General features: G+C 43.9%; 2 protein-coding genes across 3 annotated transcripts; both read left to right on the top strand.

Annotated features, from left to right (window-relative positions):
* Positions 1 to 1337: 1337 nt before the first annotated feature.
* Positions 1338 to 4900, top strand: LOC139322201 (complexin-3-like). 2 transcript variants are annotated; one of them, XM_070951218.1, is made up of 4 exons: positions 1338 to 1482; positions 1613 to 1799; positions 3179 to 3266; positions 4654 to 4900. In XM_070951218.1, the coding sequence occupies exons 2-4, from the start codon at positions 1663 to 1665 to the stop codon at positions 4843 to 4845; spliced, it is 417 nt and encodes a 138-aa protein (XP_070807319.1). In that variant the 5' UTR covers positions 1338 to 1482; positions 1613 to 1662; the 3' UTR covers positions 4846 to 4900. The 2 variants fall into 2 exon arrangements, with proteins under 2 accessions (XP_070807319.1, XP_070807318.1); XM_070951217.1 differs by having other exon boundaries at positions 1338 to 1799.
* Positions 4901 to 6627: 1727 nt separating this feature from the next.
* On the top strand, positions 6628 to 18366 carry SCAMP3 (secretory carrier membrane protein 3). The gene is made up of 9 exons (XM_070951274.1): positions 6628 to 6758; positions 10752 to 10829; positions 11919 to 12047; positions 12796 to 12916; positions 13003 to 13131; positions 13834 to 13993; positions 15524 to 15625; positions 15801 to 15918; positions 16472 to 18366. The coding sequence occupies exons 1-9, from the start codon at positions 6702 to 6704 to the stop codon at positions 16616 to 16618; spliced, it is 1041 nt and encodes a 346-aa protein (XP_070807375.1). The 5' UTR covers positions 6628 to 6701; the 3' UTR covers positions 16619 to 18366.
* The last annotated feature ends 3768 nt before the right edge of the window (positions 18367 to 22134 follow it).

The following is a 22134-nucleotide window of genomic DNA, read 5'->3' as shown; positions in this document are numbered from 1 at the left end:
TATCCATCCATCTATTAAATATTATCCATCTATTTTTATATCACATATTATCTATCATCCATCCATCCATCCATCCATCCATCCATCCATCTATCTATCTCATATTATCTATTATCCATCTAATCTATCATATATTATCTATTATCCATCTATCCTCTCTATCACATATCTATTATCCATTTAATCTATCTTTATATCACATATCTCTTATCCATCCATCTCTTTATCTATCTATCTATCTATCTATCTATCTATCTATCTATCTATCTATATCTATCTCATATCTATCTAATCTATATCACATATCTATTATTCATCTATCCATCCATCCATCTATTACATATTATCCATCTATTTTTATATCACATATTATCTATCATCCATCCATCCATCCATCCATCCATCCATCCATCCATCCATCTCATATTATCTATTATCCATCTAATCTATCATATATTATCTATTATCCATCTATCCTCTCTATCACATATCTATTATCCATTTAATCTATCTTTATATCACATATCTCTTATCCATCCATCCATCCATCTCTTATCCATCTATCTATCTATCTATCTATCTATCTATCTATCTATCTATCTATCTATCTATCTATCATCTATCTATCTATCTATCTATCTATCTATCTCATATCTATCTAATCTATATCACATATCTATTATTCATCTATCCATCCATCCATCTCATATTATCTATTATCCATCTAATCTATCTATATTATCTATTATCCATCTAATCTTTATATCACATATTATCTATTATCCATCCATCCATCCATCTCTATTATCCATCTAATTTTTCTCTGTCTGTATTTCTCTCTCTCTCTCTCTCTTCCTTGCTTTTCATCGTCTCTGATCTTCGGGAACCGCCTGGACAAACCCCTGCAGTTTTCTTGGCAAGGTTTTTCAGAAAAAAAGGTTTTGCCATTGCCCTTCTTCTTAGGGCTGAAAGGAAGTGGCTGGCCCAAAAGTCATCCGAGGCAGGTCCAGAACTCCCAGTCTCCTAGTTCCAAGCTTCGCGCCTTAACCCAAACTCTCTCCATTCCTCCTACCTGCGATAAATCTTATTTGTCCTTAAGGTACCACAAGATGTTGCAGACGGGCTCTCGACCCCCTTTTTTTTTAAAAAAAAAAGATAGTTTGGGACCAGCTTTTAGCCCTGGTTCTCTTGGGCCCAAATCCATTGAGGACTAGTACCTTTGCTGTTTTATCCGAGAAAGACCCAAATACCTGTCCTCCAGACAAGGGCACGTACTAGCAGCTCCACTCACCGGACCATCTGCCTTGCCAGCTGTCGCCCCGAATGGATCAAGGAAAACCTGTTCTCCTTATTGCTCCTGATCTCCACTTAAAAGATCTTGAGCAGGCAAGGTTTTTTTTTAATCATCCTTCGGCCACCTCCGGAGAGGGAAGATCTACCTAACGCCAAGAGAAGCTGAACTATCTTGGGAGATCTACCTCCGTGAGTCCCATCGTTTTTATGGAAAACGAGAATATCAGTTGGGATGTTGGCTTTTGCTCGGTTTCCGACGGAGGGAGAAAATGTTTTTGGGTGCGTCTTTTTACGAAGCTGCTTTTTCGTTGCTTTTCAGTCCCAGGTGCCAAACAGCCTCTTCTTCTCCACTCGGCTCCCGTCCTTACCATGAGATCGGGGTTTGGGGACGCGGTCAAAGAACTGCTCTGCGGCTTCTCAACGGATTCCGCCAAGGACAAAGACATGGGCGTCCAGAGAAGCCACAGCTGGGAGCCGGTCAAGATGCAGGTCCACCCGAGGCAGAAGTAAGCGTAGTTTACACCTTGGTGTAAACAGGAGGCAGCCAGACAAACTCTTTAAAATTGAACAGCTAAATAGCTGTATAAGTAGTTGAAATAGATAGATAGATAGATGATAGACAGATAGATAGATAAATAGATAGATGATAGATAGATAGATAGATAGATAGATAGTAGATCAATCGATAGATAGATAGATGGATAGTGGTAGATATTAAAATGGAGATAGGAAAAGAAAAGGGAGGGAAGAAAAAGGAAGGAAATCAAGGAAAAGAGATAGATTATAAAATATAAAAATAAATAGTTGGAGATAGAGAAGGGAGGAAGGAAAGGAAGGAAAGGAAAAAAGATAAATGATAGACAGACAGATAGATAGATACTGGTAGATATTAAAATGGAGATAGGAAAAGAAAAGAGGGAGGGAAAAAGGAAGGAAATCAAGGAAAAGAGATAGATTATAAAATATAAAAATAAATAGTTGGAGATAGAGAAAGAAGGAAGGAAAGGGAAAAAAGAGATGATTGATAGATAGAAAGAGAAAGAGAGAGATACCAGTAGATATTAAAATGGAGATAGGAAAAGAAGAGAGGGAGGGAAGAAAAAGTAAGGAAAGCAAGGAAAAGATGGATAGATTAGATAGAATAAATAGATTATAAATAGATAAAATGAATTAGATAAAAATAAATAGATGGAGATAGGGGAGAGGGAAAGGGAGGAAGAAAAGGAAGCAAGGAAAAAGATAAGATTAGATAGATAGATAGATAGATAGACAGGCAGACAGACAGACAGACAGATAGATAGAAAAAAAGAATATAAAATACATTAACAGATGGCGATAGAGAAGAGAGGGAGTGTGGTACGCAAGGAAAAGAGATACAGATAAACAGATAGTGAGGAAGGAAGGAAGGAAGGAAGGAATAGATTGATAGGTATCCCTTCATCCTCCCCTCCTTACCTTTTTGCTCTCTAGTCCAATTTCCGGGCACCGATCCCAGAGCGTACTGTCTTCGATCTAGTCAGTTTCTCGGTGCCAGAGTCGCTTTTTTTCTTTGCTTCCGATGAAACAGCTGGGAATAAAACCGTTTAGCGTCTTCTTGAGGTTACAAAATCTCCCAATTCTGTAGAAGAAACATAAGAGGAGGGAAGATTTTTTTTTCCCCCCCCAGGAGAAACAGTGCCTGGCTACGCATTCGGGTCGTGTGATTTTGTGTTCGGGGTGGGAGTCTGACGAGAGACCAATGCCACAACTTTGGCGGTTTCCTTTCCCCTCTTCTTGAAACCCTCTTCTTCTTCTTCTTCTTCTTCTTCTTCTTCTTCTTTCTTCTTTCTTCTTTCTTCTTTCTTCTTTCTTCTTTCTTCTTCTTCTTCGTCTTCGTCTTCTCCAGGGCCGAACGAGACGCAGCCTTTGGCCGGCAGAAAGCTCAGCGTGCTTCTCTCAGAGCTCATTTGCGGGAGAAATACAACCTCCCAAAGGTGAGATTTTTTGCGAGGGTGGGCTTCAAAAATTTTAGCAAGGGGTCCTCTGTCCGGTGGGCGTGGCCATGGTGGGCGTGGCCTAGTCAGCTTCCTGCACCACGGCGGGTTTTTGCTCTCCCCGGGCTCTGCAGGCTTTACTTGAGCCTCCGGGAGATCGAAAACGGCCTCCCCAGGCTCTGGAGGCCCTCTGGAGGCCCGAAACTTCCAGAACTTCCGGTAGGCCCGTTTTTCGCTCCCCCTGAGCCTCCGCGCCCGTCCTGCACTTACCTGCATCCAAAACGGGCCGCGTGGGGACTCCTGGGAGGGGCAGGATGGGGTGGGCGGGGCCAGCCAAGAGTGGGATTTGGGGGTTCTCCGAACTGCACAGAATCTTAGCTAGAGGTTCTGCCAAACCCCCAGGAGCCTACTCCTGGATTTTTGCCTCCTGAAAGGACCTGACATTTCGGGGACAAATTTCAGTTCGTCCTCGAATTACGACCAAATTAAATAAATACAGATACTCCTTGACTTAACAACCATTCGTTTACTGACCAAAGTTAAAACGGCACTGGAAACAGTGACTTTTTCGACTTATGGCCATTGCAGCCTCCCCCACGGTCACATGATCAAAATTCAAGACGCTTGGCCACTGACCTCGTACTTATGACGGTCACAGTGTCTCGGGATCACACGATCCCCCCCTTCCTTCCTTCCTTCCTTCCTTCCTTCCTTCCTTCCTTCCATCCATCCATCCATCCATCCATCCATCTCTCCTTCCTTCCTTCCATCCATCCATTCATCCATCTCTCCTTCCTTCCATCCATTTCTCCTTCCTTCCTTCCATCCCCTTCCTTCCTTCCTTCCATCCATTTCTCCTTCCTTCCTTCCATCCATCCATTCATCCATCTCTCTCTCCTTCTCTCCTTCCTTCCACCCATCCATCTCCTTCCTTCCTTCCTTCCTTCCATCCATCCATCTCTCCTTCCTTCCATCCATTTCTCCTTCTTTCCACCCATTTCCTTCCTTCCTTCCATTCATCCATCTCTCCTTCTTTCCATCCATTTCTTCCTTCCTTTCACCCATCCATCTCCTTCCTTCCTTCCATTCATCCATCTCTCCTTCCTTCCATCCATTTCTCCTTCCTTCCACCCATCCATCTCCTTCCTTCCTTCCTTCCTTCCTTCCTTCCTTCCTTCCTTCCTTCCTTCCTTCCTTCTTTCCTTCCTTCCCCATCCCTGGGTTTTTTAAAGAAGAGATTGGACACCCTTTTGTCCGAAAGGGTATAAAGTCTCCTGCTTGAGCAATCGGGGCTGGACTAGAAGACCTCCAAGGTCCCTTCCCGCTCTATTGTGATTGACATTTCTGATCTTCTTTCTTTCTTTCTCTCTTTCCCTCCTCCTCTCAGAACCCGGCGGACGAAAAGCAGCTGGAAGCCGTGGGGGTTAAGCGCCAGCTGCCCCGAGACCTTCTGAGCATCGTGCAACCCAACGCGGCCAACCTCCCCAGCTTCGGCGGGATAGATTTCGACTCCTTGCAAACGACCCTCCAGAGCCCAGCGCAGGCTTTCCCACGCCCGGCCCAATGTCGTATCATGTGAACGATAGTTGTCCTTTTTGTTCTGAGGTGGCAGGAAATAAAAATATTTGCATAAAGGGGGTAACGCCGGATTTTCTACAAGGCTGCTTCGGCCCACGCCGTCTCATACAACGTCCGGAGTGTCGCCATTTTGGTAGGAAAGGGGGCTTTGGATGAAGACTGCTGAGAAGCCCCCCTGCCCCGCCCAATAGGGCAGCCTTGCCCAGATACGGCCCTACGGCCATTGTACAGGTAGTCCGCGACTTCCGACCGCAGCGTCGCCCCCAATTTCTGTTGCTCAGCGAGACGTTTCCCAAGTCCCATTCTACGACCTTTCTTGCCACAGTTGTTAAGTGAATCATTGCACTTGTTAAATAAGCAACCCGGTTGTTAAGTGAAACTGGTTTCCCCCCCTCCCCTTGACTTGGCTCGTCAGCAGGGCGCAAAGGAGGATCATGTGACAGCCCCCCCGGGGGGCACCGCGACCGTCATCAATACGCGTCCGCCTGAATTATGATCCCGCAATCCCGGGGAGGCTTACAAAAGTCGTTAACTCTGAAAAACGTGCCGTGGTCACTTCGGTGAACGGTCGCTAAATGAAAGTGTAAGTCGAGGACTATCTGTTCTCTCTCTCCCTCTCCCTATTTTTCGTTCTTTCTCTTTCGCCCTCTCCCTATTTTTCTCTTTCTTTCTCCCTTTCTTTCTCCCTCTCCCTATTTTTCTTTCTCCCTTTCTCTTTCTCTTTCTCCATCCCTCTCCTGTCTGTCTATCATCTGTGTCTATAATCTATCCTCTCTCTCTCTCTTTCTCCCTTTCTCTCTCTCTGTTTCCCTCCCTCTCCTGTCCGTCTATCATCTGTCTGTCTATAATCTATCCTCTCTCTCTTTCTTCCTTTCTCTCTCTTCCTCTCCCTATTCTTCTTTCTTTCTCCCTTTCTCTCTCTCTCTCTCCCTCTCCCTATTTTTCATTCTTTCTCTCTCTTTTGCCCTCTCCCTATTTTTCTCTTTCTTTCTCCCTTTCTATCTTTCTCCCTCTCCCTATTTTTCTTTCTTTCTCCCTTTCTCTCTTTCTCCCTCTCCCTAAATTAAGTTAAATTCAAATTAAAACTTGACATTTTTAAAAATTTAAATTAAAACAAGACATTTAAAAAAAATAATTTAAATTAAAACTTAAGACTTAAGAAAAATTAAATTAAGACTTTAAAAAAAATTAAATTTAAATTTAAATTTAAATTAAGACTTTAAAAAAATTAAGTTAAATTTAAATTAAAACAAGACATTTTTAAAAATTTAAATTAAAACAAGACGTTTTAAAAAAATAAAATTAAAACAAGACTAAGAAAAATAAAATTTAAATTAAGACTTCAAAAAAAATAAAATTTAAATTAATACTTTTAAAAAAATAAAATTAAATTTATATTTAAACTTAAGACATTTTTTAAAAATTGAGTTAAATTTAAATTCAAACTTAAAGACATTTTTAAAAAATTCGAACTCAATTTAAATTCCAACTTAAGACACTTAAAAACAGAACTTGCTGCAAAACAAGCCTCGCCACTGCTAAACCCTCATTAAACCAGGTTCCTGGACGTTACATAATCCCTGGCGGCGGACTACATTTCCCGTCGGCCCCTTGCGCGCGCGCGAGAGAGAGAGAGGCACGCCCCCTGGTTTTTTTTTTCCCCGTGACGTCACGCGCGGACCACCGCCCCTCCGCGCCCCGTCACGCGCATGGGAAATCCCCACCCAGCTCGCGAGTGACGCGCCAAGCCCCGGGCCGGCCAATCGGCGTTGAGCGTCTCTGCGGGCGAGCGGAAGGAACGGCCGTTCGGAGGAGCCGCCGCGGAGGGAGGGGAGGCAGCGAGGGAGAACAGCGGGCATGAGCCAGAACGGAGGGGGGAACCCTTTCGAGGGAGAAGCGGGGAATCCCTTCCAGGTGCGTAGCGTGGGAAAAAAATAAAAAAATGACTTTTTTTTTGGGGTGGGGGGGGTTTCCCCCCTGGGGTAGCCTCCCAATCCGGGGTCAACCCGGGGTCTTTCCCTGCCTTTCTTTATTTCCCCCTTGGCTCACAACAACAACAGCAACAACAACCCTGCGAGGTAGGCAGGCTCGAGGAAAGGAGAGGTTGGTTGATGGGGGGGGGGAGCTGCCCAGCCTAGGAAAGGAAAATGGATTGATGGGAGGCCAGGCCCAGCCTTTGATGGGGGCCACTAAGCTGGGTTGGGTTTCTTTTTTTTTTTCAGAGCCCCGCACTGTGAGACTGGGGAGCCAAAGGTTCTAGTCCTCAGGGAGGAGGGGGAGAGAAGGAGGGAGGGAGGGAGGGCATAGCATGAAAAAGAGGCTTTTTAAATCTTTTTGGGCCCTTGGAAGTGTGTCCAGAGGGATGTTAGGGAGGCCAAAAGAATGGGGAAAAAACCCTTCTTTCTTTCTTTCTTTCCTTCCTTCCTTCCTTCCTTCCTTCCTTCCTTCCTTCCTTCCTTCCATCCATCCATCACTGGGCCTTTGAAACCGTTCTAGGGTCTCTGGCTTGAGCAGGGAGTTGGACTAGAAGACTCCCAAAGTCCTTTCCAACTCTTGTTATTCTTTTATTCTTCCTTCTTTCCTTCCTTCCATCCTCTTTTCTTCTTCCTTCCTTTCCTTCCCTCCTTTCTCTCTCCTTTCTCTTTTCTTTCTCTTTTTATCTGTTTCTCTCTCATTCCCTCCCTCTTGCCTTCCTTCCTTCCTTCCTTTCTCTCTCCTTTCTCTCTCTCTCTCTCTCTCTTTATGTTTCTCTCTCTCATTCCCTCCCTCTCACCTTCCTTCCTTCCTTCCTTTCTCTCCCCTTTCTCTCCTTTCTTTCTCTCTCTCTCTTTATGTTTCTCTCTCTCATTCCCTCCCTCTCACCTTCCTTCCTGCCTTCCATCCATCCATCCCCTTTTCTTCTTCCTTCCCTCCTTTCTCTCTCCTTTCTCCTTTCTCTCCTTTCTCTTATCTGTTTCCCTCATTCCCTCCCTCTCGCCTTCCTTCCTTCCTTCCCCTTTTCTTCTTCCTTCCTTCCTTCCCTTCCTTCCCTTCCCTCTTTTCTCTCTCTCCTTTCTCTTTCTCTTTTTATCTCTTTCTCTCTCTCATTCCCTCCCTCTCGCCTTCCTTCCTTCCTTCCTTCCTTCCCCTTTTCTTCTTCCTTCTTTTCCTTCCTTCCTTCCTCTCCTTTCTTTCTCTTTGTATCTGTTTCTCTCTCTCATTCCCTCCCTCCCTCCTTCCTTCTTTTATTCCCACCATTCTTTAGCTTAAAAATCATAGTTTGGCAGATAAGCCAAATCTTGGAGCCCAACCCCACACAAACCACCTTTAAAGATAATGATCCAAGCTGGTCAAAATATTTATCTTTTATCAGGAACCGAATTCTGTTTTTGCTTTGCTGGGTTTCAGCTCCAGTAGCCTTTGGAATAACAAGGCAGCCAGTCGGTGGCTGTTTACCGATTCTATCCATTACAAAGGAAAAAAGAAAAGGAGAATTAGCAAAAATTTTGCCTTTTGCTGAGAGGAGATAAAAGGGCTTTTATATTTATCACACAATCACTCATTTCAACTGCGGACAGGACAAAACTCTTAATTTGGCCAAAACCATTCGGGATTTTTTGCTCCCGTTCTGGGTGATAACAAATTTATTTTTAAAACTGTGGGAGGGCAAAGAAATCACATTTGTGCTTTTGGAGGGAAAAAAAAAAAAGTTTCAAATAATATTGCTTTTTTTTTTTTTTTTTTGCATCTATCTTTGCTTTATTTTGGCTTCTTTTGAAATATTCCGGTTTCTGAAAATAATCACAGATCTTGCTGACTTACTTCCTGATTTGAAAACCAGCAGAGATTTTGGGGACGGGGTGGAAGAGAGAAAGAAAATGTCGAAATCAAATTTTCCCCAACTTATTTCACAATAAATAGACAATGAATAACGGGGCTGACCTTGTTTGCTAGTAAAGTCTATTTAATGGGATTTTGTTTTTTTTCTTTTGCTCGACGTGCAATTGGTGAAAAGTAAATAAAATATCTTAACTTGTTTTTAGAGGCTTTGTTTTGAGGGGTGGGGGAAAAACCCACAACTTTTAAAAAAAAAAGTTTTCTCCAAAAGGATCTATGAGGAGCTGGACTTCATGGCCTGGAGGGAGCCTCCAGTTTCAGGAGCAGTCTATCTTATCTGCAGCTTAGGGCCTTCCTTGAAATCAACCAGCCGGAGAAGGAAGAGGCGGTGGGTTTTTAAAAAATTGCAAATAAAAATGCAATTTCGCGAGAAAAAAATTCCTGAAGAGATTTAAGATTTAAGGCTCTAAATCAGGAGAAATCTGCTTCAATCTTTTTTTTAGCAGATTTGATTTATTTATTTATTTATTTATGTATTTATTATATTTCTATATGATTAAAAGGGATCTTTCTTTGGGATATTTGCATCTTGTGAAGGGAGCTGCAGCTCACCAAATCCAGCGAGACAGACAGTCCTCGATTTACAACCACAATGGAGCCCAGAATTTCTGTTTATTTATTTATTTATTTATTTATTTATTTTTCATATTTGTATACCGCCCTACTCCCGAAGGACTCAGGGCGGTGAACAGCCAAAATAAAATACAAAGACATACAAAAGTTAAAAAACTATTAAAAACAGATTAAATAATTTAGGCTCAAAAAAAAAAAACAAATTAAAACATCCAATTTAAAACATTTAAAACCCAATTTAAAAGGGAGAGTTAGGCCAGACCAGCCTGTTGAAATAAAAACGTTTTTATGTTTGCTGAGTGTTATAGTTATTAAGTGAGTTTTGTCCCATTTTATGACCATTCTTGACATAGTTGTTCAGCGAACCGCTGCCGTTCTTAAGTGAGGAACAGGGTTCTTAAGTGAATCCCCTTAAGTGAACCTTCGTCAGAAGGTCGCTAAAAGAGGTTCGCACGATCTCGGGACACTTCGACCGTCATAAATACGAGTCCCTTGCCAAGTGTCTGAATTTTGAACACGTGACTATGGGTGATTACCCATTTTTTCCTGTAATGGTCATAAGTGTGAAAAACGGTCATAAGTCCCATTTTTCAGTGCCGCCGTAACTTCGGACGGTTGCTAAACAGACGTAAGTCAAAGACTGTCTATATATTTATCTGGGTGCAGAGGTCGTATTCAGCTGGTAGCGGAAATTGTGGGGTTCACGGAAAGAGGAACGAGAGAGCGAGAGAGAGAGAAAGAGAAGAAACGAAACGAAGGAAAGAGAAAGCAAAAAAATAAAATAAAAATGGAAATATTGAAAGAAGCAATTTCTGTTTTCCTTTGCAGCGGTTAGAAACCTCGTTAATAATCTTCAGCTTTCCGAAAACGACAGAACCTACTTCCCCTTTTCAGCTCTTTTCAGCTCTTTTCAAGCAGTAAATTCTCAAAATCGCCCATTTTTCCAAACTTCTATGAAAATAATTTTTTTTGTTTTGTTCTTTGGCTAATCCGTTGAACCTCATTTTTGCAATTTCTACCTTATGCCTTCTTCGGAATCCTCACTTCCATTATTTCTGCATTTTTTCGCCCCACCTTTGTGTGTTATAATGCAAAGGAAACGGGGGGGGGGGGGGGTTTAAAATCGCGATTAATAAATAAAATAATAGACTTGCACAGGAGGTTCCCACCTAGAAAATTGTCCACGAACAAAATCGGATGCCTTTGGATCAAAATCTGAAAAGAGGCGATCGAAATTCCTTCTAATTTGGGGGAGAAAAATATATTTGGGGGGGCGAAAGAAGGGAAGGTTGGAAATGGGAATTTTGCAACTTCGGTTCGGCTTTTGCTTCAAAATGCAAAAAGAAGATTTTGGGGTGGTTTCTAGGAAGGAGTGGTACAAATATAAATAAATTTTCTTTCTTTCTTTTTTTTTTTTCATTTAATCACTTCACTCTCTTTTTTTCCCCTCCTTCTAAGGATCCGGGCATAATTCAACACCGGCCAAATACAGATTATGCTACCCTGGATGTATATAATCCTTTTGATAGTTCGGGGGTGAGTCGATTGCTGGATCTTTTGGGGGGAATTGGGGAGGGGGCTTGCTACGTTTGGATTTTACGGCTTTGCTTTCAATGGGGATATTCGTGCAGCGGCTCCCTCTCCGGACTTTCAGAATCTCCCTTCATGAGGTCTAGAAACATGAGCGGGCTTTTCTTCCAGGAGCAGATGTACCGTATTTTTCGGAGTATAAGACGCACCTATCTTTTTTGGGGAGCAAAACAAGAAAAAAAAATAATCTGCCTCCTTGCAGCAAACAGCCTGTTTCAGTTTCAGCACAGCCTGATTAGCACAAAAACTTTTTAAAACTTTTCAATAATAATAAAAAAAAAATCTGCCTCTGCCTCCCAGCAATTTGCCTCCTTGCAGCAAACAGCGCCGGCCAAAAATGGGGCGCACGGAGGCAGCAATAGGCAGTGGCGATCCCTGCAGCCTGAAACAGCTGATGGTCGGGAGGCCGACCATCAGCTGCTTGTGCTAATCAGGCTGTGCTGAAACTGAAACTTGCTGTTTGCTGCCAGGAGGCAAATTGCTGGGAGGCAGAGGCCAAAGGGTGGGGGCCGGCGGATGGGTGGGGCTACATTCGGTGTATAAGACGTGCCCAAATTTTCACCCTCTTTTTGGGGGGGAGGGAGTGCGTCTTATACTCCGAAAAATACGGTATTTCCCCGTCACTAAAGATGGGTTTTTGATCATTTCTTCGTGCAAGGATTTGTCAATCAGAGTGAGCTAATTGGAAGGCTCTGATTAGAATGTCAGTTCTGCTCAAAATCCACCGGGGGGGGGCACCCTAATCTGTATTCTTAGCCTCAGTGTTCCCCACCTGTAAAATGGGCATAATACCGATTCTCCAGCCTGTTGTGGCTGTTGGGAAGGATTACCCAGCTACAGGAACTCACGCATTTATTATTATTTCATGCTTTTTAAGAGGAAGCCCTAGGAATTTGGAATCCCATCTGATTTACGGGTGGTCCTCAACTTACGACTATAGCTGGAAATAGAATTTCCAGGTTGGTTGTTAAGTGAGTCACGTTCTGCAGAATTTTGAAATTTCTCCTTTTTTTCTCTCTCTTTCTCTTGGGGCAGCTTCCCCCGCCATACCAGCCCCCGGCCTCGGCTTCCACAATCCCTTCCGTGCCCGTAGCTCCTGTCTCGGAGGTGCCTAAGAGAAACAACAATGCAGAACCCAGAAATTACGGCTCGTACGGGACGCAGGTAAGAAGGGAGGGAAAGAGGGAGGGAGGAGAGAGAGAGAGAGAACATTCTGGAGAGGTAAAAAGTGGAAATATTGGTAGAAATAGAAAGGTAAATTTGGGGATAAAATTTGGGGGGGAAATTTGGGGGGGAAATTGGTGGGGAAGGTTCCAGGTTAGAAACCAGGAGACGGTGAGTTCTAGTTCCTTCTTAGTCATGGAAGCCAACTGGGTAACTTTGGGCCAATCACCAGGAGACGGTGAGTTCTAGTCCCGCCTTAGGCATGAAAGCCAGCTGAGTAAGTTTGGCCCAATCACCGGGAGACGGTGAGTTCTAGTCTCACTTTAGGCATGAAAGCCAGCTGCGTGATTTTGGGCCAGTCCTTCTCTCTCAGCCCAACCCACCTCACAGGGGTGATTGTTTAATTTAATTTAATTAATCATATTTCTATGCCGCCCGACTCCCAAGGGACTCTGGGCGGCTTACAACAGAGATAATACAAACAGTGAACATAAAAATTAAAAAAATTATGCGGAAAATCGGAGAAGGAAAGACCGCTAGTTACGTTCACTCCCTTATTTACGAAAAAAATAACAAAGGTGGCATAATTTTTTTTTTAAAAAATAAAGATTCCCCCCCCCTAAAATGCTTTGCGGTTAGTTTGACGCTTCCAAGCTGCCTTGAAGGGCATCGGGCAGCTTATCCTCCGCGCGGCCAGCAGGTGGCACTGCGGCTCCCTCGAATTATTCCTTCTGTTTTCCCCGATTAGGACGCAGCTACCGCCGCGAAGGCCGACCTCTTAAAACGCCAGGAAGAGCTGAATCGGAAAGCCGAAGAACTGGACCGGAGGGAGCGAGAGCTGCAGAACGCGGCCTTGAGCAGCGGGGCGGGTACGGCGTCCTTTCCCGCCCGTCCCTCCCCAAATTCCCCGCCCCGAAAAGGCCGAAACCCACTTTTTCCCTTCCTGTGTTTACAGCCAAGCCGAACAACTGGCCCCCGCTGCCTTCCGTCTGCCCCGTGAAGCCCTGTTTCTATCAGGATATTTCAGTCGAGATTCCCGTGGAATTCCAAAAAACGGTCAGCATCATGTACTACCTCTGGATGGGTAAGCCTTTTATTTTATTTTATTTTTAAAGATTATTTACCTGCAGGCGGTCCTCGACTTATGACGTTTCGTTTAGTGACCGTTCCAAGCTCACGACGGAACTGGGGAAAAAAAAAACAACCAGGGGCTTAGGACCGTGTTTCGCGCTGACGCATCCCTCCGCCGTCCCACGGTCAAAATTCATGACGCTTGGCCGCCAACTCGTATTTATGACGGAGGGGGAGGGTCACGTAATCGCCCGCTCCCCTTTGCGACCTTCTGAGAAGCAAAAGTCCACCGGGAAGGCAGATTCGCTTAACGACCGCCCTCCTCGCTGAACGACTTAGCACCGATTCGCTTAACGACGGTGGCAAAGGAAGTGGGAGGAAGGGGGGCAAAACGGCATTTCACAAATGTTTCGCGGTGCGACATAAATGGGAGGGAGGGCTCGATTGTGGTCGAGGACTGCCTGTATTTATGATGGCCGCAGCGTCTCGGTGTCGCGTGAATTCCCCCTTTTTGTGACGACCTGAAAAGCGAAGCCAAGGCGAAGCTGGATTCGCCTAGCCATTGTGTAAGTAACAATTGCCAGTGATTCGCTTAGCACATATGTGCGAGGGGAACCTTTACCATTATTATTATTTATTTATTTATTTATTTATTTATTTATTTATTTATTTATTTATTTATTTATGTATTTATGTATTTATTTATTTTTGACAGCCAGCACGATAGCTCTTTTCATCAACTTCCTGGCCTCCCTGATCTGGTTCTGCGTGGATTCCACAGGCGCTTCCGGATTCGGCCTCTCAATCCTCTGGGCTTTGATTTTCACGCCTTGCTCCTTCGTCTGCTGGTATCGACCCATGTACAAAGCTTTCCGGTACGTCGGCATCGTGTCTCTCTTGTTTTGGTGGGCCCGGGGTTAGTTAGGAATCAGCCCTGGTTTAGATCAGGCTTTTAAGAGAAAGGGGGAACGAGGTGGCAAGCTAGAACTCACCAGGAGACGGTGAGTTCTAGTCCCACCGTGGGCGTGAAAGCCAGCTGGGTGATTTTGGGGGCCGATCGCCAGGAGACGGTGAGTTCTAGTCCCACCGTGGGCGTGAAAGCCAGCTGGGTGATTTTGGGGGGCCGATCGCCAGGAGACGGTGAGTTCTAGTTCTGCCTGAAACATGAAAGCCGTCCGGATGACTTTGGGACAATCACCAGGAGACTGTGAGTTCTAGTCCTGCCCCTTAGGCACACAAGCTGGCTGGGAGAATTTGAGCTAAGCACTGGGAGAGAGTGAGTTCTAGTTCCGCCTTAGATTTGAAAGATAGCTGGGTGACTTTGGGCCGATCGCCAGGAGGCCGTGAGTTCTAGTTCCATCTTAGAGTTTAAAGCTGGCTGGGTGACTTCATGTTGATCGCCAGGAGAATGGGAATTCTAGTCCTACCTTAAGCATGAAAGCCAGCTGGGTGAGTTCTAGTTCCACAGAGTTGAAAGCCAGCTGGGTGACTTTGGGACAATCACCAGGAGACAGTGAGCTCTAGTCCTGCCTTAGGCACAAAAGCTGGGAGAATTTGGATTAATCACTGGGAGACAGTGAGTTCTAGTCCCTCCTTAGACATGAAAGCTGGCTGAGTGACTTTGGGTCGATCACCAGGAGACAGTGAGTTCTAGTTCTGCTTTAGGCACAAAAGCCAGCTGGATGACTTTGGAACAGGCCGGGAGTTGTAGTTCTACCTTAGACCTGAAAGCCAGCTCCTTGAGCAAAAACCACTCACGCATTAATCACGAAATCTCCAGAACCGTAAAGCCTACAAACTTGAAATTTGCCACCTATGTTCCTCTTGGCTTCTAGGTGCTCACTAAGAAACAATTTTTCAAAATGACCATCAGAGCATTAGTATTTCCTATATTATTATTAACATGCTCTGATGCTAAGGAGTTGTACTCCCGCCTCCCCACCTGAAAAGAAATCTGTTCCAAATGCAAAAACACAAGCAGAGGAGAGGAGTTTCACTTTCAGTTTTACTTTCACAGCAGCAAGCAGCTTTACTACAGAACAGTTGAGCTAAGCCACGCCCAGCCTCCTTCCTGTCTCCTGTTTGCGTTTCCAAACACCCCTCAACTCTCTCACACACTGAGAGGATGCTAGCCAGATGAATACCGATGGATGCTGCAAGCTGGGACATTCTACTCCCCCTCCACCTCTGTTCCAACTGCCAGTTGCATCATATTAACACACTCTGATGCTACGAAGTTACACATTCTACTTGGCTGCAAGTGTCAATTTATCAAGCCCGAGCAGATAGTTTTCGTAGCGAAGCACGGGCGTCCAGCTAGTGAAATCAAACGGGCGAGCAATGTTTGTTTTCCTCCATCTCTCTCTTTCTCTCCCTCCCTCCCTCCCTCCCTCCTTCGATGGCAGGAGTGACAGCTCTTTCAACTTCTTCGTCTTCTTCTTCATCTTCTTCGCCCAAAACGTGATGTACGTCCTCCAGGCCGTTGGAATTCCTGGTTGGGGCTTTAGGTAAGATTCAGGAAATCGAGTCAAGTGGGTTGGTGCCTAGATCCGAGGTGTATCTTTGCTTGAATTTGGGGAGCGGATCAAACGTGGCTCGTTCCACGTGGCACGGCCCCGTTCTTCCTCTTAGCGATCCGTCGGATTGCAACGTTTTTATTTTCTCTGTTTTTCTGTCTCGCAGCGGTTGGATTATCAGCTTCGTCGCCCTGAAAGGCCACCCGGGAGTGGGCATTTTCATGATCCTTGTCGCCGTGTTGTTCTCCGTCGTAGCCGGGCTGGGCATCATCATGTTGAAACGGGTGAGTAGAGCAGAAAGCGTAGGTAGTCCTCGACTTAACGACCACAACGGGGGCTCCAAATTCCCGTGGCTGAGCGAAACGTCAGTTAAGTGAGTGTCGTCCCATTTGACCACTTTTTGCTAATCGCTGCCGTTAGCTAAGTTGGTAAGACGGTCGTTAAGTGAATCCGGCTTCCTTTCCCTGGACTTTGCTCGTCGGAAGGTCGCAAAAGGGGATCACGCGACCCCAGGGACGGTGCAGACAGTCATAAATACAAGTCAGTGGCCAAGCGTCTGAATTTTATCACGCGACCACGGGCACGCGGCAACGGTCGTAAGGGTGAAAAAACGGTCATCGGTCCCCTTTTTTTCGCTGCCGTTGCAAGTTCGAACAGTCCGTAAACGAGCTGTTGTAAATCGAGGACTACCTGTATTTGATGCAGAATTTGGATCGGTTCCTCCTGAGGATTGGTTCTTCCTTTTCCATCTCGGGCGAGTCCCCGATTTCTCGCACCCTCGTACCCACAAAACCCAACGTGTCCACCCTCGGCCGATTTTCCTCTCTTCTCCCACAGATCCACTCCCTTTACCGCCGCACCGGCGCCAGCTTCCAAAAAGCCCAGGCCGAATTTGCCGCCGGCGTTTTGTCCAACCAGACGGTCCGCACGGCGGCGGCCAACGCCGCAGCTGGGGCAGCCTCCAACTCGTTCCAGGCCCCCTAAAGGAACTGCGACCTGCGAGTTGTCATCAGTCGGCCGATTTCGCCGGGACTCCTTCACCGAAACGAACCGTCCTTCAAGTGCACGGCCTTGCCCTCCTGGCCTTGAATTTCCTCCTTTTCCCCACTTTTGTGCTGATTTTCAGAAGCTTCCGCTCTGCGATCTCGGCAGGGAAACCCGCGACGGATCCACCCCGCTCCGGCTGCACTGACTTAAAAGTTCACCGATCCCTGAACATGGCTTTAATCTTCTCTCCTTCCACCCGAAATTGACAAGAGGATACCTAGCGGCTATTTCTCTCTGCTTGTGACTTCTCCACATTTACCCAAACCGGGAGGAACGGGGGTCTTTCCTTCCTTCTCGTGCGCCCCCCCCCCTCCCTCAAAATATTTGGCTTTTCTCTTTTTCGCCTTCGATCCTGCGCTCCCTCCCGGTCGGAACTGATTTTTCCCGAAATTAATTTTAAGTTTCCTTTCAGCCCCGATTTTCTGCAAATTTGCTAAGCCGAGCATGTCCCCGTTCATTTGTACGTTTCTCCTTTTTAAGACGGTTTTTCTCACCCTTAGCATCTTTAAGAAGTGTGGGCTTCAACTCCCAGAATTCCCTCTGGTTGGCTGACTGGGGAATTCTGGGAGTTGAAGTCCACATCGTCTTAAAACTCCCATCCTTGAGAAACACCGCTGAAGTTAAATCGATCAGTAGAATTCTGCTAGATGTTGAGTCGAAATCAAGAGGGGCTTTTCGAGTTTCTATTACACTACCCTAACCTTGAGTTTTCCAAACTTGGCAACTTTTAAGACATATGGACTTCAACTCCCAGAATTCTCCCTGGCTGGCTGGGGAATTCTGGGAGTCGAAGTCCAACCTCCTTAAAGTTGCTAAAGATTGAAAAACTCTGTTTTAGAAGTTGTTTTTTTTCCCCCTCTCTTATTTTGATCGCTTCTGCCAGTGCCGGCCACTGGGAGATAAGTTCCTTTTTTTTTTTTGTCGTTTTATTAGCAATGGGAATTATTTTATTTGGCTCAAAAGCCCGCTCTGGCCTCTACGATCGCTTTTCGACCCCTATGGTGCCTTCTTTTTTATTATTATTTATCCTTTTTTTCCCTCCTTCAAAGTTCTCGCGCAGCCCAGTCGGCGTAAAATGGCTGTTTTTGCGCGGATGAATAAATTCTCCGATCGCCCCGAAATTTGAGAATTGGGATATCAAATTACTACTCTCTGACTGGTCCCCTTTTCTCTTTTTGGAGCCCCGTCTGAAGGGAGGGGAGAAGGGAGGACTGATTGAGGCACCCCAGTTTTAATGTTTTGGGGTCCCTTTGGTGTTTGCAATTTGGGAACTGTCTCCCCAAATTCGACTTCTCCGCGGTGTTTTCTTTTGCTGTGTCTGTGAATGACTCGACTTTTCTACATCCTGTTCATTGGACTTGCTTGGTCCCCAAATCTATCTGGTGGGCCCCCCCCTTCTCGTCTCCCCCCTTTGTCGGTAACTGAAATTTCAGACCACGCCCCCCACCCCAAGGTTTCCCCCGTGTCTTTCCCTCTTCTTTGATCTCTGTCTCCTAAGGGTTTGTGGGGCGGCCCCACCGTTCTTCGTGCGTCTGTAAATGTGCAAATAACAATATTCTTTTCCCTTGGGCACCTTCCCCATTTGTTGTTGTTGTTATTATTATTATTATTATTATTTTTTGCTGTGCCAAGCGCAAGACGGAGTATGGAACTTTATTTAAAGAATAAAACTACATTTTATCTCACTGGGGTTTTTTTTTTTCAGCTGGTAGTGGTTTTTCCTGGGGAAAGCTTTGCAGATCCTGCCTCAAATTTTGATGGTTTTTTGTCAAGATCGGCCCTTCGTGGGAGGGAGCTGCTTGGAGGGACATGCGTGGGGAAAGTCAGCCCGAGCAGGGGTGGGGCTTCAAAAATTTTAGCAAGGGATTCTCTGCCTGGTTGCGGGGTAGGCGTGGCCTAGTTGGCCTCCTGCACCACGGTGCAAGGTAGGGGAACATTTTTGCCCTCCCCGGGCTCCGGAGGCTTTTCATGAGCCTCTGGGAGGACGAAAACGGCCTCCCCAGGCTCCAGAGGCCCGTTTCCGGCCTTCCTGAACTTCTGGTGGGCCCATTTTTCACTGTCTCCGAGCCTCCGCGCGCGCGCTGCACTTACCTGCATCCAAAATGCGGGACTCCTGGGAAGGGAGGGGAGGGGTGGGGGGGCGGGGCCAGCCAGGAGTGGGATTTGGGAGTTTTTCGAACTGCACCGAATCTTAGCTAGAGTTTCTCCCGAACCCCTGCAAACCCACAGCAGCTCACCCGTGAGCCCGCATTTTGATTTAAAGAAGCCTTAAAATCTCAACATTCCCACCCACCCAGCCCGATGCAGGTAATTCTCGACTTACGACCACATTTGAGCCTGGAGCTCCATTATGGTTGTAAATCGAGGATTACCCGGATAATGAAACATCGGCAAACGAACAGCTAACTTTTTTAAAAAACAGATGAATAGTGTTGGAAGGGACCTTGTAGGTCATCTAGTCCAAGCAGGAAAACCCTACAAGCCATTTCAGGGAGCACCGAGAATTCCACCAATTAAAATTCCTTTTTTTTTCACTATTCAAACAGTCGATAACTTGACTTAAACCCAGTTTTCTGCACTTCAGCCGTAAAGTAACAAAATAGGCTGGGTTGTTACAGGAAGGCGCACCCCCCTCTCCCGAGTAATCTAGGTTAAGCTTAGTTAACCAAGTTGCACGAATGCATTTGCCAAAACTTTGCACTAACTTAGTTAAAAAGACTGTGCTTAAAAATGGGGCTTGCAGGAAGCCAGCTAGTCCACCAGAGGGCGCTGATGTTTAGGTCCAGGATTGCAAGGGAAATTTTAAATAAGAAAAATGTCAAAATAAAAAATTACAATAGGATTATTTATTATAAATTTTCATTGCTTTTCTTACGATGTTCCATCGTGTGAATAATTCATGCGAATTTTTTATAATTTATATAATATATTTTTTATAATTTATATAATATATTTTTTATAATTTATATAATATATTTTTTATAATTTATATAATAATTTATGCGATGGCATATCCCAGCTCCCGAATAACCAGGCAACTGAATGGATTTCAGTGAGCAAAAGTTAGTTTGGCTAAATATATATATATATATAATTTGGAGATGGGGAAATGGGGATGAAAAGGTGGCCTCTCCAGCAAGGCTTAATTCATTAGTTTTAAAAATAATTGTCTTCTTTGCTTTTTTACAAAGCAAAGATAATAACAAAAAAAAAACAACCCTTACCAATAAACAAAAAAGAACGGGAGGAAAAAAATGGGTATGCAGTTGCCAAGAAAGTTAAATACATGGGAATATGGCTAACAGCAAAATGTTCATCGGTTAAAGAAGATAATTTACAATAAGTTAGTACAACAAATAATAACAGATTTGGACAACTGGAAAAAATTACAACTTTCACTCACTGGAAGAATTGCCACCATTAAAATATTACTATATAGTAAAATATTACTATATTGCTGAAAATTCTATTTTTATTTCAAGTAAGTACCGATAAAACTAGGAAAGAAATTTTTTTTGAAGTTCTTTGCTTTTTAAAAGAGACTTTGTAACGTAGCCAAGTTGAATGTAGTAAATTTTCTCCTGATTTTAGCTCTTTTTTTTTGGCTTTTTTTCACCGCTGTGTTGATTGTTCTCAAGTTAGGCTCATGGGAAATTTTGTTTTTTTTAAGCATAGCAGTTAAGTGGCTAAAATATTGCTAATAGGAAGAGAAAAAAAACACCTCCATTTACCGGACAAAGTCAAAACAATCTTTGTTACCGATAGGAACAAACACAGTTTCGTTGAAAATAGAAGTGTCACTTTGCAAAAATGACATTTCGGAGGAATTAAAAGCGAAGGGAAACGTTGGTTTAAGGAGCTCGGGATGACTATGAAAAGGAAGTGGCTTTTTGCTGGGCCCTGTTTGAAATTCCCATCAGCTGGATTGAACCGCAGAGCCGAAAAGATGAAAAAATTGGCAACGGATCTTGTTCCATTAGCTAAGAGACCTCGCGGGAAACATTTTCCCAGCTGGCTTTTATCCTGTTTGGGCTCCTGATGGATCAAAGCATCTACTCAAAACATTTTGTTTCCAAGATTAACAGAAGGATGCTTATCGGACCCCTCTGGAGATAGATAGATAGATAGATAGATAGATAGATAGATAGATAGATAGATAGATAGACACAGACAGACAGACAGACAGACATAGATGATAGATAGAAGATAGGTAGATAGATGATAGATGGATAATAGGTAGATAGATGATAGGTAGATGATAGATACGTTAATAGATATAGATAGATAGAAAAAAAGAAGATAGGTAGATAGAAGATAGATGTTAGATGGATAATAGGTAGATGATGGATGGATGGATAGATAGATATATAGATAGATGGATGATAAGATGATAGATGGATAGATGGAAGGATAGATAGATAGATAGATATAGATGATAGATAGAAGATAGGTAGATGATAGATGGATAATAGGTATATAGATGATAGATAGATAGATAGATAGATAGATAGATAGATAGATAGATAGATAGATAGATAGATATAGATATAGATAATAGGAGATAGGTAGAAGATAGGTAGATAGATGATAGGTATATGATAGATGGATGATAGGTAGATGATAGATGGATAATAGGTAGATGATAAGTAGGTAGGTAGATAGATAGATGGATGATAGATGATAGGTAGATAGATGATAGATAGGATAGGTAGATGATAGGTAGATGATAGATAGATAGATAGATAGATAGATAGATAGATAGATAGATAGATGATAGATGATAGGTAGATGATAGGTAGATGATAGGTAGATAGATGATAGATTGATGGTAGGTAGGTAGATAGATAGATAGGTAGATAGGTAGATAGATAGATAGATAGATAGATAGATAGATAGATAGATAGATAGATAGATGATAGATGATAGGTAGATGATAGGTATATGATAGGTAGATAGATGATAGATAGATTGATGGTAGGTAGGTAGATAGATAGATAGATAGATAGGTAGGTAGGTAGATAGATAGATAGATAGATAGATAGATAGATAGATAGATTGATAGATGATAGATGATAGGTAGATGATAGGTATATGATAGGTAGATAGATGATAGATAAATTGATGGTAGATAGATAGATAGATAGATAGATAGATAGATAGATAGATAGATAGATAGATAAAGCCTCTGCGAACACAAATTGGGTAAACAGCGTCTTATTTTTCAGATGCTAAATAGACTCCGGAGTCCACAAATCAGTTGTAAAAGGTTTTTTTTTTTCTTCTTTCTTTTAAAGTCATTGTTGCAAAATATGAAGAATTAACAAGGAGACAAGATCGCAAAGCAGGTCTGAATTTTCCAGCAGTTTTCACAGCAGGGTCCCGAAGGGCCCGAATCGATTCGAGAAGCTTTTTGCATTTTTATTTTTAAAGGAATTGTCGCGAAAAGGATCGAA

The sequence above is a fragment of the Pituophis catenifer genome, unplaced genomic scaffold, assembly GCF_029215685.1.
Source record: "Pituophis catenifer annectens isolate HBS135680 unplaced genomic scaffold, rPitCat1.0.hap2 SCAF_10, whole genome shotgun sequence".
Classification (NCBI taxonomy): Eukaryota; Metazoa; Chordata; class Lepidosauria; order Squamata; family Colubridae; genus Pituophis; species Pituophis catenifer.
This window is presented reverse-complemented; position numbering and strand designations above follow the sequence as displayed.